This window comes from Varroa destructor, unplaced genomic scaffold (assembly GCF_002443255.2).
Source record: "Varroa destructor unplaced genomic scaffold, Vdes_3.0 BEIS01000006.1, whole genome shotgun sequence".
NCBI lineage: Eukaryota > Metazoa > Arthropoda > Arachnida > Mesostigmata > Varroidae > Varroa > Varroa destructor.
The window spans coordinates 8,101,795-8,115,853 of record NW_019211459.1 but is presented as its reverse complement, the minus strand read 5'-3'; the positions used below and the strand labels follow the sequence as shown (position 1 = coordinate 8,115,853).

General features: G+C 43.9%; 1 protein-coding gene across 4 annotated transcripts in view; it reads left to right on the top strand.

Moving 5' to 3' along the window:
- The window catches only part of LOC111252491 (uncharacterized), a 44,519-nt gene that overhangs the window by 7,838 nt on the left and 22,622 nt on the right, over positions 1 to 14,059 (top strand). For all 4 annotated transcript variants that reach the window (XM_022810489.2, XM_086993688.1, XM_086993689.1 and 1 more), the window contains exons 4-10: positions 3,905 to 4,090; positions 10,277 to 10,678; positions 10,916 to 11,174; positions 11,527 to 11,887; positions 12,000 to 12,110; positions 12,393 to 13,319; positions 13,561 to 13,731. In XM_022810489.2, the coding sequence (XP_022666224.1) occupies positions 3,905 to 4,090; positions 10,277 to 10,678; positions 10,916 to 11,174; positions 11,527 to 11,887; positions 12,000 to 12,110; positions 12,393 to 13,319; positions 13,561 to 13,731 (2,417 nt within the window). The remainder of the gene's footprint in view (positions 1 to 3,904; positions 4,091 to 10,276; positions 10,679 to 10,915; positions 11,175 to 11,526; positions 11,888 to 11,999; positions 12,111 to 12,392; positions 13,320 to 13,560; positions 13,732 to 14,059) is intronic.

The window sequence follows — 14,059 nt, the reverse complement described above, 5'->3', positions numbered from 1 at the left end:
AATGTGTTACAGAATTATAACTCATATACTGAAAATGCTCTAAATCTAAATAGTGAATGAAAAATGACTCCAGGGTGTGATGTATTCCATGTGAAATTTACAAAAAAAACTCGGCTGCAGCACGTGGTCGCCATAGGCGAGGTATGGCTCAACCTCTACTGGTGGCCGGAGAGGGGTCCGGTGAGAAAATAGCGTCGCTCTGGAGGGACATCGAGTTCGGTGGCTGCCTCGGATAGATTCAAACAATGGGTGGCGGTCGTACTGACAATGGACATTAAAGCCATCTGCTAGCATGATGAAACAATGAATGCAACCAGCTGTCTCAACTTCTTCAAGAGAATACCGTATATCGTTGGCACGACAATCGAAAGCACGCGGTCCAGTTACTTGACAAAACGCCGGACCGCATCGCCGTGCCTCAATTACCGTATAGATTGAGTAAGGGTGTATCTAACGTTTCTTTTATTTGGCGTACTCTCCCGATCTATGTCTGTCTGATTACGAGGCTTCCCATGCGCTAAAAAGAACAACCGGTCGGTCAGCATACTCCATTACCTATTTACTTCGAGAAGTCATAAATAAAGAAATTTCACATGAGGACACGAATAAAAAGTATACAGCTGTCCAGAGCGCTGGAGCAAAGGTGTAAAAAATAAAGGAGAGTACCTCAAACATATTGGAAAAGCGCTCTAGCTCAAAAGATATTCAATTTTAACCTTTGGCGGGCTCACTTATAATGACCTAATATAACGATGTGTATTCCGTCACGCGCTAAACATGTTTATGTTAAATCGTAAACATTTCTTTTCGTGCACGCTATCAATAAAACGTGCATGCTATTCAATAAAACTTGCTTATCATTTACATTGTCCGTCAGCATCATTCGCCCTATGGATATCAAGAACCCCTTACAGTGTCATCGAAACCACTGGCGGCATCATCAGCGTAAAAAATCTGAATTAGAGATGAACAAATTCAGAGAAAAAACGGGCCGCATCGCTAACCCGTCGTTTGCTAAATAAACATCAACAAACAGTAAGTGGTTTAGTAGGAAGCTAGGTTGCAAGCTAACTCTCACTGAAGGTAACGTTGGCTGGGACCCGACGTCGCAGTAAGCAAATGCGCTAAAAATCTACTGTTTTGAATTTAGTAAACGGTCAACACCGTTACAGCTATGGACAACTAAAATATAGACTTCACGGTAAAGCAGCAATGCAACGGCACCGTAATGCGGGCGCTAAGTAAAGCAGGCAATTGGACATCGGGTAGATCCTAGTTTGGCTGAGCAGTTGGCGCGGTTTGGGAGAGAGTAAGCTGGTCGCTCCTTGAGGGAAAGAGGATTAGCAGCACCCCGCCCCCGCGCACCCCTGACATAGGTAAAGAGGCAGGCAGGCAAGCAGGCCGACATGTAAGGGCCCTTCCTACCAGCTAGCGATCCTGTTGTAACGGCCTGCCGCTGCTGCTGCTGCTGTCTGCAAGCAGTCAGCTACCTTCTACCGCTGAGCTTGATGCTGCCACCATTGGGAATGTGTGCTAGCTGTGAGCGGTGGGGTGCGTGAGTGAGTGAGTGAGTGAGTGAGCGAGCGAGCAGAACGGACGGGGGCCGCCAACCTCCGCGCCACCGCTCGGTCAACAGCGAGGCCCCGAACGGCCTTTGACCGTCGTCGTGCCCACGAAGTGTGATCGCGCGACGGCCATGTGAGGTACGCTGGAAAATCCCATTCCTTCTACGACTATCGCTGCTACTGAGAAGAGCCTAGTAAATATCAGTGAAAACAAAACGGTCTAGTTGGCCTGCCTTCGTCGCTTACATTGGCTACCATTGACCATGTTCGTTCGTTAAGATACCATCGGATCGCTGACCGCGGGGAACCAGCGTGAATGTGCCCGGAGATACTGGTGCTACTCGCCAGTAGTCGCTTAATACCAAGTGCTAATGGCGAATGCTGTGATGTTCTGTTTACGACTGATAGACTTCGCCTAGGCTGACTCACATACACTACTGACGACAAATCTGGCGAACGAACATGTCGAAACGGTTGTTGCAATAGGAGCGAGCATCACTAGTTGTTAATCTCAACTGAAAATTACATCTGCGCTAATAGATATACAAGGCTAGAGAATTCGAAATTTTGATTTACTTGAGTGGTTCTGTTGGCGAATTCGGGTAGCACAGACAGGCGGCTTATTCAGTCATGTTATTTTGATGATTCTTATGATCGAGGGGTGCTGGTGAACACCCGTTGATACACACAAGGAATTATTTTATCAGATATCATTGCTCGATTTGTGATCAGACCTACGAAACGTCTATCCAACTTGTTTACTCCGGGTCGCTGCTGCATATAACAGCTATGTCGTGAACGCATGAGCTAAAGCGACACAAGGCAGGCAACGGGAGTTGGAATACGTAGAAGTTGCGGAAAGGAGTCAGTCCGGAGCGGTGGAAGCTGCGTTTGTCTGCTCGATATGTGCAATAACATATAGAACATGAGTGTGATGAGTTGTTGTTTGAGGTCTTCTCAGAATTGAGTGAGGACAGAGAAGTCCGAAGCATCGCTTTTAGACAAGAGCTAAAGTCAAGTTCCTACTTTGATGAACTACCGATTTCAAAAATGCAACCTGGCTCGTCTATTGGTGCTTGTATAGGCGCTTATTACTACAAGTGATAGTTACCTTGAGAATTATGTTACCTAGGTGGCTGGAGTATAGAGCTGACCCGGGGGGCGTCCGGCCTTAAAGTAATATGTGCTCTCTTTTTTTTTAATTGAGGCATTTTTGTGCTCCGTGATGTTTACTATCGTCTCTTGTCTAAAAATCACAGAGGCTATATGGCACACCCTTAGGCAGACTCATTGCTGCATGTGGAATAATTATGATCCGCGGATTATATCTCGACGTCGTCTTGTAAGGTACCAACGTGCGCCAACAGAATCTCAAAAAACGTATCTGGCCCGTTTACACCGAGGTCTTTAGTATTCGATGTTGAATTCTTATAAACGATATATCAGGTGATGCGCTTATTGTAGAGTGAAAGCAAAGACATTCGACTCTGCCTGGTGTTTTTCGTGTGTGAGCTGTCGTAGTAGTGGTAGGCCATAGAGCCTTAAACGTCCGAGATGTCAGTGGCGCATTGGTTCGCCAATTTTATTCTAGTAACCGATAATAATAATAATAGTCAGTAATAGCATCTCAAGACGATGCAGCCGACTGAAGCGTCATAGCAGTTGGCGTTAGCGCGCATTGTTGCATGTCTTTACCTGAAAACTGTTGATGAAATCCACTCAACGCGTGATTTCGGGGGTACCGCTCTGGTATTGACGTCCAGTAGATATCTACGTTTGCGTGTGCGCATGCTAGAGGTTCACTTTACTTTGAATCAGCCTTAGTTCTTCCTGCACAAGACAGGCCGGAGAAAAGTTAAAAAGAATACACTTTTTCACTTAAGAATTAAGACCGTTCGTGTGAAAATAATGCGAAGAAAACAGCGTTGGGCAGCAAGTTGAGGATCGTGTTGTGCAGCGAAGTTCTCCGAGATTTACTCATCGTACTAATGATAATAATTAATCATGATGGTCATCATAATTATTATAATAATAATGTCATAAGTAATAAGCAGAAAAATAACAAAAACTCCTTGTGACGTAACTGGCAGAGCTGACTCGGTTGGCCAGAAAAAGGGATCATCATCATCATTCTTCACTATGTATCAGTTTATTGTGCGAGAGTGATTTGTTCGGTCAGAGGCCGGCAGGCCTTTCATTGTCAGTTAACTAGGGGCAGTACCTCTACCACATGTAAAAATAACGGGTAATGTGTGATCCGTTTGCCAGCAGTGTTTCGTCCAAGTGAGAATGTACTTGTTTCTATACTGAGTGTCCCTTGTTCGTATGTTGGTCTCCAGGCGATCGACTTTCATCGATCGGATAACCGGCGTGAGGTCGCGGAGCTCGAGCTGTCGGAGGTTCGTGACGAGCTGCACGAAAGACAGGAGCTCTGCGGGAGCCTCCAGCAGCAGCTGCTGCATACGCTTGACAGCAAACACCAGCTCACGGCCAAGGCGAGTGGACTCGAAGAAGAACTTCAGCAGGTAACAGTCGTGATGCATAGTAAAACGTTTGCCTGCTTTTAGCCACAATAGCTCGACGAGAGGCACGATAAGCTAGTTGGTTAATGAATTACCCGTATTGGTATCAAGTCGTTCTGGTCAATAGCAGGAAGGTTAGCGAAAAAAATTTTCCATAAACTACGTTTATAAAAATGAGATTTTACTACGAAATAGAAAACAATAATCCTACCGTTGATATGAATTAGGATAGGTTAGGTGGCTTGCCTACTAAGATTTAATCGCCTTCGTGGCTGGAAATAGCTGCGGAATAGCTATAAGGTTTAAGTTTATGATCTTGTGTGTATCCCTCAAAATCGAATAGGTCGAGATATAGGTATACAATGGCGTATAATGAGGCGTCAAGGAGCCTATTGAGTTCTATTATCAGTGGGGTCGAGGCTTTTAATGTGGGCTCCAATACATCCGTTGATATCGCATTGCCCTTACGTACAGCTGAATAGCTAGCTTCGACTACAAACATAGCAAATATTCTTAATGCTGTTTTCATACAGTATCAAATGTATATGTTTTGCTATAATAGAAAACATAAGAGTGAATTGGCACTATTTATACTCAATACACTTTAGTACTTGTGATTCCACTCTGGTAGTGTTTGTTTAATGATCACTCCATGTAATTATTTGATACACTTAATATCTAAGCATATTGTCTAGCTAAACACAATGATAGATACAGATAGACGGGAGACTTGTCCTGGCGCAAAATCATAGGCAGGCTCGATGCCTAGAAAAAAGCTAGACACAAGTAGATTGTGATCTGTTAACGTGTTACGTGAATTTGTCGAATGGCGTAATATTCCGGGCGTACTACAGCTTACTTCGAAGGATGCCTGCCAACGAGATCAATGAGCTAACAATAACATCGCAAATATTGCCTAGGCCGTTCAACAATACGAAGACAAAGGTGGGCATCATGGCATTATTTTCCAGTCACAGCTCGAACTTTTGTGGTAACATCTAATCTAGAGTCAACACGATTAAACGTGGGCGATGACTTTTCTGTTCGGCCCTAAACACATACTTGTAGATTATATTATGCTATTTGTTTAATTTTACTATATGGACAATAACATAAACCTATCGTCTAAAGAAAAATAACAGATAGCATTTATTCGTCCGCGGGAAATGCAGATGTACCGCCTCCCGATCGTTGAATTTCAATATGTCGTCAGTCAGCAATGTGTGCTTCTTAACGCATTGCTAGACGCCATTGATCAGAACAGTCTTTTGACGAACGAAAAATACTCCTTTAGTAATAAAAATAATTTGAAATGTTTTTTTGGTTGGAAGCCATCTTGCGGTGCAAGTGGGTAGGACATCGGGATTATTAGTAGCGTGCAGGTAACGAAGTCGTATTATCAACTGTTCTCTTATCTACCTGCCACCGCCCGATTATTTCGAAATTAAGTTTGCTATTAATAAAAACTGTTCGGGACAACACAAGGTGATTTGACGTCCCAGTTTGTGCCCATAGGTGGGTATGCATGGTGCATGAATGACACAGCATTAGAGTATTGATCACGAATCATTCCTAAGGATCTTACTGATTTATACATACACAGCGCTTAGGTCGATTACATGTCACCCTATTAATTGACATTTTTCCTGTTTGAGAAACCTGCTGGCTAGTCTGAATAGCAGCTTTGAGCACTGAAGAACTAATAGATCTACAATGGAAGGACTTTTTGTCTTGGCCTCTAGACTGATTCTATATACGAAGTGTTAACATATCGACTAAAGCTTATTGAATCTGATTCTACCTATTGTAAGGCATCGTTGCGTCTCTTAGTGTTCGGTGTAATTCTAAGGGGTAAATTTGTGCTTCATGCATTCGTTGGGTTTGCTAGCCGCGTCTTAGACAGTTGCCTATCGGAGCCTGATAATTTGCCGGATAGCTAATTGGCTACGTTATTTAACGGTGATTAACAATTCATGTTCATCGGAAACTGTGGCGCTAATTTTGTTCGCTGCCCGTAAGTCCTAGGCCAATAGAATAGGATGAATATTTATTAGGCACCACATTCTGACAGTCCATTTGACGGAAATCGGAATAAGCTTCAGCAAAGTACCACACTGGCGCTTGAATGAATGTTACGAGTTTTACCTTCAACTCTACTACCGTTAAGAATCGCTTCCGGCAGCTGGCCCTCAGCCCTAAACGAAGTCTATTTATGCCTGATTTCGAACCGTGGCTATTTCACGTATATTAGTAGGAAAACGCACTTCTACTGCACGTTTTTACCGTAACGGATAACACCTGATATTTCTTGATTATGAAGTAAACAAGGCGGACCTGTTTGGATCATTTCTATCGTCACGGGCAACACATTTGTATCTAGAACGAAGTGAACAGACATAATATTGCCGCAAAATTTCTATAGAACTATCTTTATGGGATCACCAACCGTTTCCTTTATACACTGCTGTATACTACAAATATTTTCAGTCAGTTGGTCTGCTTCGAATTATGCATCTGTTCTACTTAAAGGTCCACTATATAGCACACTTCCGTAGAAATCAACCGCCAAAAATCCTATATGGCAAAAATAGCTCGATTCTTGTGACAATAAAACCGTTCATGCTGCTTAAGCATGTTCCCCATATGTGATACACTAATTTCATTAAATTCACGACCATGCCTGCAGGATCGCAGAATTTTCAATCGTCGTGGCAGACGGATCGTTCTGCGTTTGACCGGGGCGGGTCGCCCACTTAAGCCGCCTTGAATTATCAAAAAGGACGCGTGAGGAACAGTACGGATCTAGTTCGATATTGTTCCACTGCTCCAGGCCATCGCAACGGTAGACGGCAGGAAAGAAGCGGTAAGCAATTTGCGATGTTACGCGATGGATTTCGTCGGATCGTTGCACCCCTTTCTGCTACTGGCCCTATTCGTTTTGTGGATCCCGCCGCTCTCTCACTCCTGCTTTTGAAACTCAAGTAGCTGAGTACCTGACGGGGGAAAATTCTTGACTCAATTTCTGTACAGTAGTAATAATAATTATAATAAGGCTAAGCGGCATGCTTTGCCGCTTGACGTGCGCACGTACTTACGTTTGCATGTACTCTTACGAGTATTGAGTGTGGCAGAAAGGGAAGAGACAATTGACCTGTTAGGCACACGCTATAGACCTTGTTATCGAGCTACTATGAGCTTCGTTTAAGAGATAGCACGCGCGTGAGATGGCACGTTTATATATCTATATTGTACAACGTACCCAAGTTAGTGTGAGACTTGAAAAATAATATGGGGATAACTTTAGCTGCTTTCGCGAATATGGAACATACACGCACCCAGCACTCTCTTGGGTACGTATTATGTTATTTACTTCTAGTGACAACTAGGGATGCTTAGATAAATGTGAAAAAAATTTACATGTTGAGCTCTATGTAAACTTAAAAAAGTTACACACTACCTTCCACTCATTGATTCTTGCTACGCAAAAGGTCTTCTGTTTGTATTGGTTGTGCTTGAATCGTGAATTCGTTCGCGTGCAGCGTCACGCCACAGTGTACCCCATAAGTTTTTGCAGTGAATGAAACGACTACATGAAAGTACCAGCGATCATTGCGCGTTGAAACAGACCTGTCGACAACGACACTATCTGAGCGCTAAATCTGTAAAAAATTTAAGGAGAAACAAACCATTTCAAGAATCATATGAAGATCCGTTGGATCTTATTGGGTGCGTTGTCCCATGTTCAACAAAAAATCTCGATCGTTCTGCCGGTGCCGTTATCGGTCCAGCTGTGTCTATACCAACCGTGGAATACAAAACGTGCCGAAGACCCTGAAGATCTAATCAAGACGAACACGAACATCGGACATAAGACGAAGCTATCCGTGCTTCATATAGTGTTTGAGTCGTATACATAGCGAACATACGCTATGGACCGGCATTTTGCGTTCTGTGACGCAAAAGTGCTAGATTTTATCGAGTACTACCAGATCGATCAATTCAATGGGGCTACATTATTCAGATGTCGCTTATGGGTGAGCTATGGTTGTTAGATTTGCACTATTTAGTGAGTAATGTAATAGTAAATTTTCCTGATGTTCTTCTGTCCTAGTAGTGCTTCAGCGTTCTTTTTATTCATTGTGATGTTCAATGTGAAATTACGACTTCGGGGTTTTCATAGAATTTTCTTTGTTTTGGTACCCCCAGCTATTCTTTTTATGTGATTGAGGCCTTGAGATTATTTATTTTTAAGGATAGCATTAAGCACTTATTCCTACTGAGAATCTAATCAGAGAGGATCTTGCTAATCAGAGAGATGATACATAGAATCACTTCAACAGACCACGTGAGCCGCTACGACAACCAAACAGGCAGCTATAAACTTTGATAATAATTCTCTGCTTTTCCTTAGTCTTTGGTAATTGTTTTTACCAATACTAAGGTAAGGTTGCAAGCTTGACATTGGAATAGCAACGGCTAGTAATTCGCGCGTATATAATTTCATGAAGCCTTGACGTTAACGTCTCAAGTGATTGAATGAGGTAAGCGTTGTAGTTAGCCTGACAGGCTACCTGACTGTAATAAGGCTGCACACACATGACCTTGCTATAATTCTGAAGTCATGTGGTTGCATAGCTGTGTACCGTGAAGCGATGACATTTTTTTAACGAATAATGCGAGTAACAATACCTGTAACATTGGGATGCTACTGCCACGCTAACTAATGGTACCACATACATAGAGGTATGAACATTGAAGTTCGTGCACTCAATCATCCCTTTTTTACGTTCGATTTATGGTACGGACGCGACGTACGATATCAGATGCTGTCTAATAGCTTCCAGTTATTTTCCTCTATCTAATATAAAGCGAGGTTAGACTCGAATCAGCGCTGAATAGCCAATACCAATATGAATAAAAGGTAGACTTTTCGAGTAAATAAATTCTTCAACAAAATTCTAAACCTCAACGTGCGGAAGCTATTCGGGCTAAACCTGTTTACATCATTGGGGATATCATGCCCCATTGCACTTCCCCCATTAGCCTCATTCAATATATTTTCTGCACTGTTCGAGCCTTTCCGTTATGTTACTGTCCTATGCTGTTTCCATATTCTAGCAGCTTACTCATACCGCAAACACCCTAATTAATTTACTGCCCTATTGTGTTCTAGCAATTCTGTGGCCTTCTAGCGTTCCTTGCTGTCGGTCATCCTACCGTCCTACAGCTGTGCTACTGCTGACCTATTAAGTCGTTGAGGTTCCTCAACCTTTTTACAGTAAAAATAACCTCTTTCATGTACTACTATATAGGTAGCTTTCGAGTATATGTGCGACATAAAAGTACCGATATTTTCTACAAATTTTCAACCGTTTCTTCGACAAAACACGATGGCAAACATCGAAAAAAATCGATTTATTATCTAATTTTTTTTTATTTCTGTACGACCAAGTACATTCACATTCAGATGCTCAATGATCTATCGTTGTGTACCGACCGTTATTGGGAAAACGTCCGCAACTATCGTTTTCTCCTTGTTCATATTCAGGTCTGCGGGAAGGTTTGCTCCTACTCTAACGCCGTTTATATCATAGTATTTTCTTGGACTGCAATATTGCTGAGATAAGTCTATATGCTACAAATGACGGAAATCGTTGGGGTTGTCCTTGACATGATTGATATTTACACGCAGAGACCAATACTTTACATATGATACAGATGTATAGGAGTGTGAATGATCAGGTGTGCAGTTAACGCAAAAATGGGTTGACAATCAAGGTTGGAAAACATTTTCGTAGCTGTAATTTTACATATTTATCATAAGCCTTGATAAGCACAGATAATTATCGTTCACAGAACTTAATGATGGACATTTGAGGCCTATTGCTTCTTTCCTTCTAAGGAACGTTTATACTGTGGCGTAATATGGCAGTAGACTAGGGTTCAGTTCTTTGTATGTTTGAAGACAAATGAATGGTAAGAAGTTACTTTGGCCCCCGTCCAATACTAGTAAGCTATATCAAACACGCCAAACTCAGTTCTATTCAGTTCCGATAAATAAACAGAATTCTATGATCAACTGACGAGCAAATTTTTGCAATTATCTCTTCCGGTTCCGCAAGATCGTTCTATCATTTATTATCAAATATGTTTTTCTTATGCATTCTTTAACATCCTACCTCCGGCAAGCTCCGAGAACTTCACGAGGATCTTCGAACGCGCCATGAGGCGCTACGCTCAGAGCGTGAGTTGCTCGAGGATACGCGCGAGGAGCTCGAATCGCAACTGGGAAGGCTCAACCTGAGTGAGGCCGAGCTGCGCCAGCTGGTGCGCGGTCAACAAGATAATATTACTGACCTCCAGAAACAGCTGTCCGCCAAGGAAATGGCGTATTTAGACGCCCGCCGCAAGGGAGAGAGCTTAGAGGAGCAGCTCCGCCTCAGCGAGGAACGGAAACGTTCGCTCGATCGTCTACATCGCGAAGCGTCGGCGGAGCTCAAGCGCACCCAGATGGAACTGTCACGTAGTACGCGCAGCGGCACCGAAAACGATCTGCGCCATCAGCAGACCATCCGAGGACTCGAGGGAAAGGTATATATACATGTACAGGGTGAGCAGATTCGTATCCAGCCTCCGATGGCCTTATTAGAAACAGTTTTATTTCAATTGGACCAAAAGGGTGTTATTAGTACATTTTTTTTTGTTTCACTTAAAATGCCTGCGTGTATGTTTCTACTGAACAATGGCTGGCGATTCTTTAGTCTGAGATTGCTTATATATAACTCCGGGTCAAATTGCGGGATTTCTTTCGGGGGAATAAATTGGTAGGTTCGCGATATCAAACGCAAGTTAGACGAGGAATCAATCAAAAACGAGGAACTACAGATCGAAATGGCAAACCTCCGCAAGAAGCAATCCTGGAAAAAGAGGAGCTTCTCAGCGGAGGTTCATACAACGGTTGAACAGGAACGTGAGTTAACCCTCACTCGTGATCGCGACCGAGACGACTTCACTCATGAGGGATTTCGCAAAGATTCTGCCTATGGATCTTCATATCGATCGTCATACGGGAAGTCTACCCTCGACGGTAAACACTTACGTTTGGTTGTCATGCCTATTCTCATTCTGTTTGCTCATGTGCACAAATTATAATGCATATACAATTCTTTATATCTAAATCCTTTCTGCACTGCGCTCGAGAACTATAGCGAGTAGCAAGGCGAACCCCAATCTTCTGTGATAGGGTCTATAAAATATTTTACTAGACGCTGTCATCACACACGGGAAAATGCTTGAGAAAAACCACACGGTCGAGAGGGATATATATATATATATATATATATATATATATATAATTTACTGTACATATAATTTAACGAGCTTGAAGACATTTAGTTTATTTGGTATGCGTTCAAAGTATTCTAATGCTCTTCTTACAGATGAATCGCAGCGCACCGGAGGAGAGTTTGGGCGCCGGACGTCGCCATCGCTGTTGTTTCGTGGAGGCGATGAGCTGCCTGAGCGGCCGCAGTCCGTTGTTGATTTCCGGGAAAGACGGGACCTGGAGATGGAACTGGACACCAGTCGCCCGTACGGCCGTCCAGCGGGTAGATCTATAGATGATCTGCACGCTGATACGCATCGATACCCTTTACGACGGAGCCACGACGATGTGGGACGTGACCGAGACGGGAAGGGTCTGGCATCATCAGCCGCTGACTATAGCAGACCCCTCTCGAGCGCCGCGAGTTCGGACCTTCGTTTTCGGGAGCCGGACAGACTTACCCAGCCTGGGGACGGGTATCTATTTATAACAATATAGTAGTACTATTAGTATGTTAAATATTATTGTTATCAGCCTGATTATGTTCCAGTGATCTCGCAATATCTGCGTACGTCATTTTCATTCTAGTCGAAAACGATCCGACATCCACGGAGGCGATCTCCCCGATGACCTGAGATACACCGACAAGAAACCTAGAGAACTGACTTCCAGTATTAGATCAACCAGCCGAATTGATAGGTGAGAATAGATATGGAACGATTCGTTGTCTATTGGGTAAACAACCGTCTCCATTTGATTCGAAACGGTTGAGGATGCATTGTCTGAGATGAAGTATGTATATACTTATGTATATTTTTGTCTCAAACTGTCTTCTTGTTATACATTTGATTGTCCTGTACAGTATAAGAGTAATTTATGTACTTAGCCTCAATAGCGGCTATAGAACAATAGTGTGATATATTGCTTTCTGCATTCGTTTTCTCATTTCTCAAGTCCTTGCTTTTCTCGTTGTCTTCTCAGGGACCGTTCGCCAATGAAGGGCGAGGTGAAGTTCCTGGATGAGGAACCTCCGCGCGCAGATCGGAACGGCCCTGGGAGCCGCGATAGCCACGGCCTCGCTTCCAAGGCCGCGCCGAAAAGTCCGCGATTCGACCGTCGTCTCGATCTCGATAGGACAGATACGTCATTCCGCGACAGAGATACAACTATCACCACGAGTCATAGAGAAAAAGATCTACGTGAAAGAGAACGCGCTGAGCGGGAGCACCGAAAGATCGGCTCATTGCTTAGTTCACGCGGAGCAATGGACTCGTATGGATCATCGACCGTCGTGAGTGGCCGTGAGCGAGAGGCACGCCTTGCCAAGATGGATGTTGAAGGAGCAGCCAGCGCTAGTATCTTGGGTTCTTCTGGCCCCTCCGGTCATTCAAGCCATACGCCCGGTTCCCTTGTGGCCGGCGGGCGGTATGCGCAGCCCAGCGAGCGGCGAAGCGCCGAGAACCTATCTTCTCTCTATTCGAGGGACGAAGATCGACTCACGTCGAGGGTTCTGGAGCGCCGTAGCCATGAAGATCTACGGGACAGGACACTTGACGTAGAGCCACGTTCCCTCGATCGGAGCGCTCACCCTGAGGGCCACGCCGCCGTCGGCTCAGTATCCTCTAGTGCAACGCCGGCGGCGGCCCTCAAGCGCAGCGACATGCTTCGTCGGGAGGCCATTGAACGAGCAACGCTGAAAAGCCCCTATGGCGGACGTACAGGTGCCCCGGCAGGCAGCATAGGTCTGGGAGCTAGTACAGGCCTAAGCTCTCTTGGAGTTTTGGACCACCAACCTGGGGACTCGGCGCTCACCGCCAGCGATCGGCTGCGTAGCGAAATCGAATCTCTGGCTGACCAGAGGGAGAAGTCCCGACAGCTGCACGACCGACAACATTTCTCCAAGGAAAGGTAACTGCCGCAAGTTGTAACTTAATTCGGCAATTGCAGCATGTGATGTGTTTGTTTGCTCATGCTGAACAAATGATGGCTATTGCTGTGTGTAAGTAGCTTATTATTGTTAAAATATTTGAACTGGCAATCCCCTTTTCCTCACATCATGAAATATAAGAATGCACATTTGTATCAATATATAGCTCAGCGGTTCCAAGTGTTTTTTTACCATTTATTTTTATTCTGTCCGTTACAATAGCGTAAAACAACAATACGGGTCTTCAGAAGAAGGACTTCTCTCAGAAAAGCGTCCGAAAACAAGTTCCTTGGTAGCCAGCGCGAAAGGTTGTCTCGACGATCTTTGGTTGGCTGATGCTGAAAAACGTTTGTTTGGTTCAGCCGAAAGCGACCGCCTTCGAGAGTTCGAAAAGTATGTGCGGTATCATATAGAGATGACCTTAACACCAAATCTACAACTACCCATCAATTTGATCGCTTACAAATCTTTTTACGTTAAAAGCTATCACATCGCCATTGAAGATCTACGTTTCATTATAAAAACAACACTCTTTTTTTAAGGATCGCTCATACTGGTATGTAATAAGGTATATTTGAGATCGGCACGGGAAATCTGTTAATGGGTTTAGCGCTAAAGCTAAATCGGCAAAATGAGCAAAACTCGCCAGAAAACCGAAGACACAAATAAAAAAGCCTGCTGTTTTAAATATGTCTATCTATACATTACGTATTTTGTTATA